At 45.3% G+C, this 14698-nt stretch overlaps 1 protein-coding gene across 3 annotated transcripts in view; it reads right to left on the minus strand.

Annotated features, from left to right (window-relative positions):
- Nucleotides 1–14698, minus strand: part of pde4ba (phosphodiesterase 4B, cAMP-specific a) — a 337302-nt gene that overhangs the window by 199089 nt on the left and 123515 nt on the right. The window contains exon 1 of one of the 3 annotated variants that reach the window (XM_014123404.3): nt 3586–4466. The exons of the other annotated variants lie outside the window; for them this stretch is intronic. Within the exon in view, the coding sequence (XP_013978879.1) occupies nt 3586–3803 (218 nt within the window). The 5' untranslated portion in view covers nt 3804–4466. Of the gene's footprint in view, nt 1–3585; nt 4467–14698 lie in introns of those variants that run through there. 3 annotated transcript variants of the gene reach the window in all.

Consider the following 14698-nt stretch of genomic DNA (forward strand, 5'->3'; position numbering starts at 1 on the left):
TCAACTCTCCAGTAGGAGGTGCTGTAGACAGATCAACTCTCCAGTAGGAGGTGCTGTAGACAGATCAACTCTCCAGTAGGAGGTGCTGTAGACAGATCAACTCTCCAGTAGGAGGTGCTGTAGATAGATCAACTCTCCAGTAGGAGGTGCTGAAGACAGATCAACTCTCTAGTAGGAGGTGGTGTAGACAGATCAACTCTCCAGTAGGAGGTGCTGTAGACAGATCAACTCTCCAGTAGGAGGTGCTGAAGACAGATCAACTCTCCAGTAGGAGGTGCTGTAGACAGATCAACTCTCCAGTAGGAGGTGCTGAAGACAGATCAACTCTCCAGTAGGAGGTGCTGTAGATAGATCAACCCTCCAGTAGGAGGTGCTGTAGACAGATCAACTCTCCAGTAGGAGGTGCTGTAGACAGATCAACTCTTCAGTAGGAGGTGCTGTAGACAGATCAACTCTCCAGTAGGAGGTGCTGTAGACAGATCAACTCTCCAGTAGGAGGTGCTGTAGATAGATCAACTCTCCAGTAGGAGGTGCTGAAGACAGATCAACTCTCCAGTAGGAGGTGCTGTAGATAGATCAACTCTCCAGTAGGAGGTGCTGAAGACAGATCAACTCTCCAGTAGGAGGTGCTGTAGAAAGATCAACTCTCCAGTAGGTGGGTGCTGTAGACAGATCAACTCTCCAGCAGGAGGTGCTGTAGATAGATCAACTCTCCAGTAGGAGGTGCTGTAGACAGATCAACTCTCCAGTAGGAGGTGCTGTAGACAGATCAACTCTCCAGTAGGAGGTGCTGTAGATAGATCAACTCTCCAGTAGGAGGTGCTGTAGATAGATCAACTCTCTAGTAGGAGGTGCTGTAGACAGATCACCTCTCCAGTAGGAGGTGCTGTAGACAGATCAACTCTCTAGTAGGAGGTGCTGTAGACAGATCACCTCTCCAGTAGGAGGTGCTGTAGACAGATCAACTCTCCAGTAGGAGGTGCTGAAGACAGATCAACTCTCCAGTAGGAGGTGCTGTAGACAGATCAACTCTCCGTAGGAGGCGCTGTAGACAGATCAACTCTCCAGTAGGAGGTGCTGTAGACAGATCAACTCTCCAGTAGGAGGTGCTGTAGATAGATCAACTCTCCAGTAGGAGGTGCTGTAGAGATAAACTATCCAGTAGGAGGTGCTGAAGACAGATCAACTCTCCAGTAGGAGGTGTTGTAGACAGATCACCTCTCCAGTAGGAGGTGCTGTAGATAGATCAACTCTCCAGTAGGAGGTGCTGTAGACAGATCAACTCTCCAGTAGGAGGTGCTGTAGATAGATCAACTCTCCAGTAGGAGGTGCTGCTCAGCTTAGTTTTTTTTCTGATAGTGGATATAACGTTGAAGATCTGACATTGTTTCAAAGGTACAAATTCAACATATTTTATACAATGTTTGTATATGTTGAAAATTGGTATACATGATGACATAATCCTGTGGTAAAAATACCCCTGAAAATCCAATGTATTTTCCCCGTAAATTCTTTTCGCAAATCCAATGTATTTTCCAGGTCACAAAACGTTAACAAATTACATTGAAACAACATTGATTCAACCAGTGTGTGCCCAGTGGGAGGGTTCTACAGAGCTGTACTGTAGGTCAATGCAACAGCAAGCCCATCAAACTGTGTCAGGCTGTGGGTCAGAAATACCCCCTATAGGTCCCTACGGAGCCCTTATGCTTCTGTACATAACAGCTCACATAACAAAATGTCACACACAACTGCACAACCCAGCCATTCACAACACCATTCCGCACACACACACAGACATGCACACACGCACGCACTCACCTCCACACACACACACAAACTTAAAGCTTGTTGCTGAAAAGAAGGAGGAGGGAGAGAGAAGGCTGTTTAGAGCCAGTAGTGCATGTTTGTGATACCAGCTCCATATAGGCCAGAGCCCAAACAGACATAACGCCCTTCACTCCTCAAACTCACTGAAACACCCTGCTCACACACGTGCACGCACACACACACACACACACACACACACACACACCAGAGGAGGCTGGTGGGAGGAGCTATAGGAAGACCGGCTCATTGTAATGGCTTGAATGGAATCAATGGAATGGAATCAAACACATTGATTCCATGTGTTTGGTACCTTTCCATTGATTCCATGTGTTTGGTACCTTTCCATTGATTCCATGTGTTTGATGTGTTTGGTACCTTTCCATTGATTCCATGTGTTTGGTGTGTTTGGTACCTTTCCATTGATTCCATGTGTTTGATGTGTTTGGTACCATTCCATTGACTCAATATGTTTGATGTGTTTGGTACCTTTCCATTGATTCCATGTGTTTGGTACCATTCCATTGATTCCATGTGTTTGATGTGTTTGGTACCTTTCCATTGATTCCATGTGTTTGGTGTGTTTGGTACCATTCCATTGATTCCATGTGTTTGATGTGTTTGGTACCTTTCCATTGATTCCATGTGTTTGGTACCATTCCATTGATTCCATGTGTTTGATGTGTTTGGTACCTTTCCATTGATTCCATGTGTTTGGTACCATTCCATTGATTCCATGTGTTTGATGTGTTTGGTACCTTTCCATTGATTCCATGTGTTTGGTACCATTCCATTGATTCCATGTGTTTGATGTGTTTGGTACCTTTCCATTGATTCCATGTGTTTGGTGTGTTTGGTACCTTTCCATTGATTCCATGTGTTTGATGTGTTTGGTACCATTCCATTGACTCAATATGTTTGATGTGTTTGGTACCTTTCCATTGATTCCATGTGTTTGGTACCATTCCATTGATTCCATGTGTTTGATGTGTTTGGTACCTTTCCATTGATTCCATGTGTTTGGTGTGTTTGGTACCATTCCATTGATTCCATGTGTTTGATGTGTTTGGTACCTTTCCATTGATTCCATGTGTTTGATGTGTTTGGTACCTTTCCATTGATTCCATATGTTTGATGTGTTTGGTACCTTTCCATTGATTCCATGTGTTTGGTACCATCCCATTGATTCCATTCCAGCCATTACAATGAGCCCGTCCTCCTGTAGCTCCTCCCACCACCCTCCTCTGACACACACGGCACAGTAGAACCCGATCCTCATCATTCAGTATGCGTGGAACAGAGCAAAGTGAAAGGAAACATTCACAACCAAGACATCAAGACATTTCTCAAACACAAAGTCACCTTGTGCCCCGCCCCCCCAGCAAAGAAACAGAACCCCCTTATCATTACCTAACAGTATCCCCGTGTCAGAGCCTTAACCATAACCCCTTGTCTAAGCACAGTGCAGAGTCCACCCTCTCTGGTGGAGATACCCACATGCCCCAGCTCTCCCCTCCCCTTATCCTTCCCCCTCTCTCCTTATTCTTCCCCCTCTCCCCTTATCCTTCCTCCCCTCCCCTTATTCTTCCCCCTCTCCCCTTATCCTTCCCCCTCTCCCTTATCCTTCCTCCCCTCCCCTTATTCTTCCCCCTCTCCCCTTATCCTTCCCCCTCTCCCTTATCCTTCCTCCCCTCCCCTTATTCTTCCCCCTCTCCCCTTATCCTTCCCCCTCCCCCTTATCCTTCCCCCTCTCCTTACCAGGTGTGAGCGACGGTGAAGCGCCGACGGTGGCGGATCCCCCCCTTGTTGACCATGAGCTTGCGGAAGAAGCGCGGGGAACTGCGGGGGGACAGTTTGGGCGACATGGCGCCCCTCTTCCCCCCCTGGCCAGTGTTCAGCTCCAGGTGCATGTGTTCTTTAAAGGTGCGGATGCATCCAGAGTCAGCGTCTGGAGCACTCAGCTCGTTGGACGACATGCTGATGGACGGATGGGGAGATGCTGTGGACCCCTCTCGATTTCGATATTTCTCTGTCCTTTCTTTCGTTATTTATTTTGCTGTCTCTCGCAGAGGCTATGCCATGCATAGGCAGGCAGAGCTGAGGGCTGGAGGGAAGCAGAGGAATTGAGGCTAATACACTAACACACAAATTCCTGCTTCCACAGTGTGCGTGGCTTTGCCTCCGCTCTCGCTCGCTCTCTCTCTCTCTGTCTGTCTGTCTGTCTGTCTGTCTGTCTGTCTGTCTGTCTGTCTGTCTGTCTGTCTGTCTCTCTCTCTGTCTCTCTCTCCTCAGCTTCAGAGATTAGCAACCTGCAGAGTCAGAGTCCTCTTTCCCTCTATTTTTCTTCTCTCTCTCTCTCTCTCTTTCTCTCTCTCTTGCTCTCCAGTCTTCCTCAGAAGGAAAGGCAGCACAGTTCTCTCTCTCTCTCCCTCTCCCTCTCTCTCCAGTCAGTCTTCCTCAGAGGGCAACTAGTCCTTCTTCTCCAGTCCTGTTCATTAGACACTGGTAGAGGAGTCTTGGTCACAGCAGGGTCATCCTTCCTTCCAGAAAGAAGAATACTGCTCCTGTGCTCTCTACTGTTCTCCCCCCACCTCTCTCTCACTCTTTCTCTTTCACTCTCTCGCTGTCACTCTCACTCTCTCTGTCTCCTGTGGGTCTGCCTGTCGGTGCGTGTCTATAAAGTGCACACCCCAGCAGCCCTCCCTCTCTCCCTCTATCCCTCCCTCTCTCCCTCTCTCCCTCTATCCCTCCCTCTCTCCCTCTATCCCGCCCTCTCTCCCTCTATCCCTCCCTCTCTCCCTCTATCCCTCCCTCTCTCCCTCCCTCTCTGCCTCTCTCCCTCCCTCCCAGCCTCCCTCTCTGCCTGCCTGCCTCCCTCCCTCCACACTCACAGTCCATTCAGTGTAGAGATCTGCTCTGCTCTTTGCCTCTAATCAACGGCTACCCTCCTCCTGGAGAGGCAGACTCCCTCCTCGTCTATCTGACAGCTACTGTAGTCCATGGCTAGATCCCCCTCACCGCACCAACACACTTACACCCTCTCTCACCCGCACACAGAGAAGGACAGCGGTTTGAGAGGCTATCCGCTCAGCTGGGAGGCAGAGGCACATGCTCCACTGTTCATTCAGAATAAACATGAGGGGCTCAGTGTAAGCATGCAACCCACACCAGGCCACGCCCCCTGAGCTCTGATTGGCTGCTGGTTATTTTGAGGACAGGCAGGCAGACGCAGGGGCAGGTTGCCATGTTTCTTGGTGATGTGGCTGAATTATGATGATCATAATAACGTGACCTTTTGCAGCTCGGAGCAGATCGAGTCCAGAGACAGATTTTTTTTATAGAAAAAAAGGAAACGGATAGGATTCTGTTTCAACCCCCTCTAGTAACAAACTGCCTAGCCTAGTCTGCATAGTGACACATTGACACAGTGCATGAAGGACACACACACACACACACACACACACACACCACACACACACACACACACACACACACACACACACACAATCAGAGAACATTCCATCACAATCTATGTATATCATTGACAATTAGACAGCCATGTAATCATAATTACAGTAGTGTGGAGGAGACTCATCTAACCATGACATTACCCCCCACAGAGACCAGACTACTGAGGGAGAGAGAGAGAGAAAGGGGAGAGGAGAGAGACAGAGAGAGAGAAAGAGAGAGAGAGAGCAAGAGAGGGGAGAGAGAAAGGGGAGAGGAGAGAGAGAGACAGAAAGAGAGAACAAGACAGGGGAAAGAGAGAGCAAGAGAGAGAGAGAGAGCAAGAGAGAGAGAGCAAGAGAGAGAGAGCAAGAGAGAGAGTGAGAGCAAGAGAGGGGGGAGAGAGCAAGAGAGGGGAGAGAGAGCGAGAGAGAGCAAGAGAGTGAGAATACTAGTGATTTAATATGATCTCTATGTGTGGAACCATAGAATGAGGAATTAGAATACTAGTGATGTAATATGATCTCTATGTGTGGAACCATAGAATGAGGAATTAGAATACTAGTGATTTAATATGATCTCTATGTGTGGAACCATAGAATGAGGAATTAGAATACTAGTGATTTAATAGGATTTATATGTGTGGAAGCACCAGAGAGATAGATACAGTTGTTGTATCACTATGGTGGTTCCACCACACAGTCCCAGTCCAAAGTGTTACACTCAGTCTTAAACACCTCTATTGCTGTGTCCTCCTGTTGAGCAAAAGCTATGGGAGATCATAACCCCTAGTGGTTTTGTTGTATCTCTGTGTTCAATCACATATCTCTCACCTTCCCTCTTCTCTCCACCATCCTCTCCCCTCCCTGTTCTTCTCCTGTTGTCTGAAAGCTATGGAAGGCCAAACACCATAACCCTTAGTTTCACCTCTCTGTTTGAAGAGTTTTATTCCAAAACGCTATATATCCATTTGACATTTTGGTAAATTTTCTTTTATTGTTTAAAGAAATTATAGAAGAGATTGGTGTGTTTTCTAACCATCTAATCATCTACAGTGCCTTGCGAAAGTATTCACCCCCCTTGGTATTTTTCCTATTTTGTTGTCTTGCAACCTGGAACTAAAATATATTTTTTGGGGGTTTGTATCATTTGATTTACACAACATGCCTACCACTTTGAAGATGCAAAATATTTTTTATTGTGAAACAAACAAGAAATAAGACAAAAAAACTGAAAACTTGAGCGTGCATAACTATTCACCCCCCCAAAGTCAACACTTTGTAGAGCCACCTTACGCAGAAATTACAGCTGCAAGTCTCTTGGGGTATGTCTCTATAAGCTTGGCACATCTAGCCACTGGGATTTTTGCCCATTCTTCAAGGCAAAACTGCTCCAGCTCCTTCGAGTTGGATTGGTTCCGCTGGTGTACAGCAATCTTTAAGTCATGCCACAGATTCTCAATTGGATTAAAGTCTGGGCTTTGACTAGGCCATTCCAAGACATTTAAATGTTTCCCCATAAACCACTTGAGTGTTGCTTTAACAGTATGCTTAGGGTCATTGTCCTGCTGGAAGGTGAACCTCCGTCTCAGTCTCAAATCTCTGGAAGACTGAAACAGGAATCCCTAAAGAATTTCCCTGCATTTAGCGCCATCCATCATTCCTTCAATTCTGACCAGTTTCCCAGTCCCTGCCGATGAAATACATCCCCACAGCATGACGCTGCCACCGCCATACTTCACTGTGGGGATGTTGTTCTCAGGGTGATGAGAGGTGTTGGGTTTGTGCCAGACATAGCGTTTTCCTTGATGGCCAAAAAGTAACATTTTTGTCTCATCTGACCAGAGTACATTCTTCCATATGTTTGGAAGACGGTCCAGTGTGGCTCAGTTGGTAGAGCATGGTGTTTGCAATGCCAGGATTGTGGGTTCGATTCCCCCGGGGGACCAGTACGGGGAAAAAAATGTATGAAATGTATGCACCCCTTGACAGAGGGGGGTGACCGGTAGACGTGTGTCTTAGAGTTTCTCTTAATGATTAAATAACATTTACTTTCGACGTTGTATGCATTAATGCAAGTGAAAACAGCGTGGGATCGTATCCGTCCTGTTGGTAAAACCGATTAGCTAGCTTTTTCTTCTTTTTTATTCTTACAAATAATAATTCCTCGTTTTGGTTATCCAGTTGATCAGACGTTTTTGTCTTGTTTAATAAATTAAAAAACAGCGTGGGATCGTATCCGTCCTGTCGGTAAAACCGATTAGCTAGCTTTTTCTTCTTTTTTTATTTTTACAAATAATAATTTCTCGTTTTGGTTATCCAGTTGATCAGACGTTTCTGATCAACTGATCGTTTCTGATCAAATGTTTAAAAAGCTCCACTTTTTAAACATGGGCCAGTCCAGGTCTATGTAGATAACATTTTTTTATAATAATTAAATATTAACTTAAGAGCGTCTGCTAAATGACTAAAATGTAAATGTAAAAATGAGTCTCCCACATGCCTTTTGGCTTATTTTTTCTTTAATAACCAATGGCTTTTTTCTGGCCACTCTTCCGTAAAGCCCAGCTCTGTGGAGTGTACGGCTTAAAGTTGTCCTATGGACATATACTTCAATCTCAGCTGTGGAACTTTGCAACTCCTTCAGGGTTATCTTTGGTCTCTTTGTTGCCTCTCTGATTAATGCCCTCCTTGCCTGGTCTGTGAGTTTTGGTGGGCTTTCCCTCTCTTGGCAGGTTTGTTGTGGTGCCATATTCTTTCAATTTTTTAATAATAGATTTAATGGTGCTCCGTGGGATGTTCAAAGTCTCTGATATTTTTTTTATAACCCAACCCTGATTGGTACTTCTCCACAACTTTGTCCCTGACCTGTTTGGAGAGCTCCTTGGTCTTCATGGTGCCGCTTGCTTGGTGGTGCCCCTTGCTTAGTGGTGTTACAGACTCTGGGGCCTTTCAGAACAGGTGTATATATACTGAGATCATGAGACACTTAGATTGCACACAGGTGGACTTTATTTAATTAATTATGTGACTTCTGAAGGTAATTGGTTGCACTAGATCTTATTTAGGGGCTTCATAGCAAAGGGAGTGAATACATATGCACGCACCACTTTTCCGTTTTAAATTTTTTAGAATTTTTTAAAACAAGTTATTTTTTTCATTTCACTTCACCAATTTGGACTATTTTGTGTATGTCCATTACATGAAATCCAAATAAAAAATCTATATAAATTACAGGTTGTAATGCAACAAAATAGGAAAAATGCCAAGGGGGTGAATACTTTTGCAAGGCACTGTAATCATCACTTTCTGGTTTCATTTCATAGACACAAATATTCATGTTTTTTTGCTAAATGCTATATAACCGCCTCACTCTCAGAGAAATAAGTAGTATTTCTAGGTTTTACACAGTCAAATGTAAAAAAAAAAAAACTAAAAAAAAACATTTTGTATAAAGAAATGTACAAATGATACACTTGTGGCACTAAAATGCGATCTGTATGTAAAAAAGTTACATTTGACATTTTAGTCATTTAGCAGAGGATCTTATCTAGAGTGACTTACAGTCAGTGTCTTCATCTTAGCTAGGTGAGGCAACCACATATCACAGTCAAATAAACTGGATACGAACATTCCATTCAAGCTAAACAATGGCAATATAGCTTTTTGCAACACCCATTTTAATACACATCTAAAATCTCTGAATTCAATATTACAGTAATATTTTACAGTAGGGGGAAGCAGGCAGGGGAAGCTTTAGTGAGAGGCTGGGGGCTAGCGAGACTGGGGGATGAGGGGGAAAGGCAATGGGAGCCTACGTGAGATGCTGGGGGTAAAGGGCGAGGAGGCAAGGGTCTCAGAAAGGAGGCAGGGAGGAAGGGGCTGAGGAGAGAGGCAGGGGGCTGAGGAGAGAGGCAGGGGGCTGAGGAGAGAGTCAGGGGGCTGAGGAGAGAGGCAGGGGGCTGAGGAGAGAGGCAGGGGGCTGAGGAGAGGGGCAGGGGGCTGAGGAGAGAGGCAGGGGGCTGAGGAGAGAGGCAGGGGGCTGAGGAGAGAGGCAGGGGGCTGAGGAGAGAGGCAGGGGGCTGAATGAGGGGAGGCTCAGTGAGAGGTCTGGATAGTAGGGAGGTAGGAGGAGGGAGGCTGGGGAGGCATTAAAGGAGAGGTTGGGGGATAGCGAGGCTAGAGGTAGGGAGGCTTTAGTGAAGCTGAGGGATATGACATGAGGTCTTGTGTAACGCAGGGTCTTACATAAAGTCTCTCTCTCCCTTAAAGATGAGTGAACACAGTGAATGAAGACGCCCTGCTCCCCTGGTACAGATACAGCTCTTGCTGTAGAAACACCTAGCTGGCTGTCCATTCATAAAGGAGAGAGAGATAGAAAAAAGAGAAAGAGAGAGAGAGCAAATCATGGGCCTTTACAGATCGAGAAGGAGGGAGGGAGGGAGGGAGGGAGGGAGGGAGAGAAGGAAAGAAAGAAAGAAAGAAAGAAAGAAAGAAAGAAAGAAAGAAAGAAAGAAAGAAAGAAAGAAAGAAAGAAAGAAAGAAAGAAAGAAAGAAAGAAAGAAAGAAAGAAAGAAAGAAAGAAAGAAAGAAAGAAAGAAAGAAAGAAAGAAAGAAAGAAGAGGGAAAGCAGAATAGAGCCCGGGCTCAGAATAATCCCGCTCTCTGACGTTTTCTGGGAGCTCAGAGATTTTTAGGAGAGCAGACTGTAATTCCATTAAAATAACAACTCAGCTTTAAAGCCTTAAACTGAACCTGACAGATGTTCACCTAGCTTCATAAACCATCTTTATTAGACTCCCAGGCACACACATAGTAACACACGCTATAAAATAACCTGTCACTAGACAAAATGCCTGTTGTAAGTGAGATAGATGAGCAACCTTGACAATGAACCAACCAGATTTACAGGAAGGTACAGTAACAACTCTAAGTACAGTGTTATGCAATTACAATACTGGCACTGTTGAAAGAACAATCACGTTATCATACATAATGGGGCGACTTGCTGTGCTCAAACAATATAGACAGAATTGTCTCTTTGCCTCCTGAGTGGCGCAGCGGTCTAACGTGGTGCACAATTGGCCCAGCGTAGTTCGGGTTAGGGGGAGGGTTTGGATGGCTGGGATGTCCTTGTCCCATCGCACTCTACTGACTGCTGTGGCGCGCTGGGCGCATGCATGCTGATACGGTCGCGAGGTGTACGTGCTTCCTCCGACACATTGGTGTGGCTGGCTTCCGGGTTAAGTGAGCAGTGTGTCAAGAAGCAGTGCATCTTGGCAGGGTCGTGTTTTGGAGGACGCATGGCTCTCGACCCTCGCCTCTCCGGAGTCTGTACGGGAGTTGCAGCGATGAGACAAGACTAACTACCAATTGGATACCATGAAATTGGGGAGAAAAAGGGGTAAAAAGTACCTTGGGAAGAGCCAATGTTGTCTGTATGTAGAAAGTCACCTTGTCGTTTGTGATGATGTCATCTTGATTAGTGTACATCTTGATGACATCTAAGTGTCATCTTGATTAGAGCGTCATTGTCATCACCATCATCTCCCTTCCCTCTCCACTCCTCTCCACCATCATCTCCCTTCCCTCTCCACTCCTCTCCACCATCCTCTCCACCATCATCTCCCTTCCCTCTCCACTCCATCTCCCTTCCCTCTCCACTCCTCTCCACCATCATCTCCCTTCTTTCTCCACTCCTCTCCACCATCCTCTCCACCATCATCTCCCTTATCTCTCCACTCCTCTCCACCATCCTCTCCACCATCCTCTCCACCATCATCTCCCTTCTCTCTCCACTCCTCTCCACCATCCTCTCCACCATCATCTCCCCTCCATCTCCTCTCCTCTCCACCATCATTTCTCCTTTCCTCTCCACCATCATCTCCCCTCCCCTCTCCTCCACAATCTTCTCCCCTACCTCTCCTCTTCAACATCCTCTCTGTCTCCACCACCCTCTCCCCTTTCTCTCCTCCATTCCCCTCTCTCCCCTCTATCCTCACTAAGCACTTCCAGGTCAGGTGGAGGAGTATGTCAACCACTCTATCGAACACACACACACACACACCACACACACACACACACAGACACACACACACACACACACACACACACACACACCCTGAAAAACCTCAGAGGATGTTGCTAGATGACCAAACACACACACACACACACGCACAGACTCATGCACAGACACATACTCAAAAGGGGGCAAGTTTAATTTTCTTAGCCATGGATTAGAGACGCCCACCCAGACCAAAGCGGATTGAAACGGACAGTGGTGTGTCACATTGTACTGCTACAGCACAAAGTACATCCAGCAGAGACACATATTCATCTCATTGGTGTCAGTGGTGCCAAAGCCCAGTCTAATGGTGGATGGCATCAGAGGATGTCTGCTAAGGAGTCAGCCATTACAAGGAGACAAAACACAAAGATAATTCCTTCCCAGAGAGATTGTATTGGAGTAGGCTGTGAAACACAGACACAAGCTTCGTCCCAGCTCTAACAGACATGCACGCTTGCACACACACAAACACTTAAAACTTAAAGAGTGCAGTCTTCGTTAGTGACGCACAAAAACAACAGAGTGATCCACTAATAGCTGACCCATTAAGGCCTGCTGGAATTCTAACTGGGAGTACACGTCTACACTAACACACATCCATTATTTCTCTGCAACGCACACGCACCCCCTGCAACACACACGCACCCTCTGCAACACACACGCTAGAGGTCGACCGATTATGATTTTTTCGACGCCGATACCGATGCCGATTAATGGGGGGGCAAAAAAGCCGATACCGATTAATCGGCCAATTTTATTTATTTATTTATTTATTTGTAATAATGACAATTACAACAATACTGAATGAACACTTATTTTAACTTAATATAATACATCAATACAATCAATTTAACCTCAAATAAATAATGAAACATGTTAAATTTTATTTAAATAATGCAAAAACAAAGTGTTGGAGAAGAAAGTAAAAGTGCAATATGTGCCATGTAAAAAAAGCTAACGTTTAAGTTCCTTGCTCAGAACATGAGAACATGTGAAAGCTGGTGGTTCCTTTTAACATGAGTCTTCAATATTCCCAGGTAAGAAGTTTTAGGTTGTAGTTATTATAGGAATTATAGGACTATTTCTCTCTATACGATTTGTATTTCATATACCTTTGACTATTGGATGTTCTTATAGGCACTTTAGTATTGCCAGTGTAACAGTATAGCTTCAGTCCCTCTCCTCGCTCCTACCTGGGCTCGAACCAGGAACACATCGACAACAGCCACCCTTGAAGTAGCGTTAACCATGTAGAGGAAGGGAAAAAACTACTCCAAGTCTCAGAGCGAGTGACGTTTGAAACGCTATTAGCGCGCACCCGGCTAACTAGCTAGCCATTTCACATGGGTTACACCAGCCTAATCTCGGGAGTTGATAGGCTTGAAGTCATAAACAGCGCAATGTATTGAAAAGGGCTGCTGGCAAAACGAAAGTGCTGCTTGAATGAATGCTAAGGAGCATGCTGGTGCCTACCACCGGTCAGTCAGACTGCTCTAGCAAATCATAGACTTAATTATAACATAATAACACACAGAAACACGAGCCTTATGTCATTAATATGGTAGAATCTGGAAACTATCATCTCGAAAACAAAACGTTATTCCTGTTACATTGCACAACCTTCAGTGTTATGTCATAATTACGTAAAATTCTGACAAATTACCCAAAGTGTTGCATATACCCTGACTGCGTGCAATGAACGCAAAATGACACAATTTCACCTGGTTAATATTGCCTGCTAACCTGGATTTCTTTTAGCTAAATATGCAGTTTTAAAAATATATACTTCTGTGTATTGATTTTAAGAAAGGCATTGATGTTTATGGTTAGGTACAGTCGTGCAACGATTGTGCTTTTTTCACAAATGCGCTTTTGTTAAATCATCCCCGTTTGGCGAAGTCGGCTGTCTTTGTTAGGAAGAAATAGTCTTCACAGTTCGCAATGCGCCAGGTGGCCCAAACTGCTGCATATACCCTGACTCTGTTTGCAAGAGAAGTGACACATTTCATGTTAGCAGGCAATATTAACTAAATATGCAGGTTTAAAAATATATACTAGTGTATTGATTTTAAGAAAGGCATTGATGTTTATGGTTGGAGCAATGTGTACCTAAGCGATTACATGCAACGCAGGACAGGCTAGATAAACTAGTAATATCATCAACCATGTGTAGTTAACTAGTGATTATGATTGATTGATTGTTTTTTATAAGATAAGTTTAATGCTAGCTGGCAACTTACCTTAGCTTCTTACTGCATTCGCGTAACCTCGTGGAGTGCAATGTAAAGCAGGTGGTTAGAGCGTTGGACTAGTTAACCGTAAGGTTGCAAGATTGAATCCCTGAGCAGACAAGGTAAAAATCTGTCGTTCTGCCCCTGAACAAGGCAGTTAACCCACCGTTCCTAGGCCGTCATTGAAAATGAGAATGTGTTCTTAACTGACTTGCCTAGTTAAATAAAGGTCTTAAAAAAAATAAAAAATAAAAATCGGCCAAATCGGCGTCCAAAAATACCGATTTCCGATTGTTATGAAAACTTGAAATCGGCCCTAATTAATCAGCCATTCCGATGAATCGGTCGACCTCTAACACACACCCACTAGCACGCACACCCTGTAGCACGCACACCCTGTAGCACGCACACCCTGTAGCACGCACACCCTGTAACACGCACACCCTGTAACACGCACATCCTGTAACACACACATCCTGTAACACGCACATCCTGTAACACACACACTAGACTATCAGTCTAACAGTCCAAAAATCTATGCTTGATGGACCCTGTGCTCCGACACAATCGTGTCAGCAAGAAAAATAATTGTTTCCCAAAATAACTGTCTCTCAGCTGCTCTCCCCCTGCCCCTCCCTCACAGCCTCTCCCCTCCCCTCCCCTCCCAGCTTCTCTCCTTCCCTCCCAGCCTCTCCTCCCCTCCCAGCCTCTCCTCCCCTCCCAGCTTCTCTCCTCCCCTCCCAGCCTCTCCTACCCTCCCAGCCTCTCCTGTAAATACATTTTGAAAAAGTGTTGTAACAAGACAATGAGAGGGTGGGAAGGGAAGGGGAAGAAAATTATGTAAAGAATGATGTCACACTACAACCCAACACCCCCATATTCCACACACACACACACACACACACACACACACACACACACACACACACACACACACACACACACACACACACACACACACACACACACACACACACACACACACACACACGCACACACACGCACACAACATGCACACAACATGCACACAACATGCACACAAAGCATCTCAGTACAGCAAACACAGACAAATTAACACACACACACACGCACGCACGCACACACAACCACAGGGTCTGTGGGTGGAG

The sequence above is a fragment of the Salmo salar genome, chromosome 10, assembly GCF_965601325.2.
Source record: "Salmo salar chromosome 10, fSalSal1, whole genome shotgun sequence".
NCBI classification, from domain to species: Eukaryota; Metazoa; Chordata; class Actinopteri; order Salmoniformes; family Salmonidae; genus Salmo; species Salmo salar.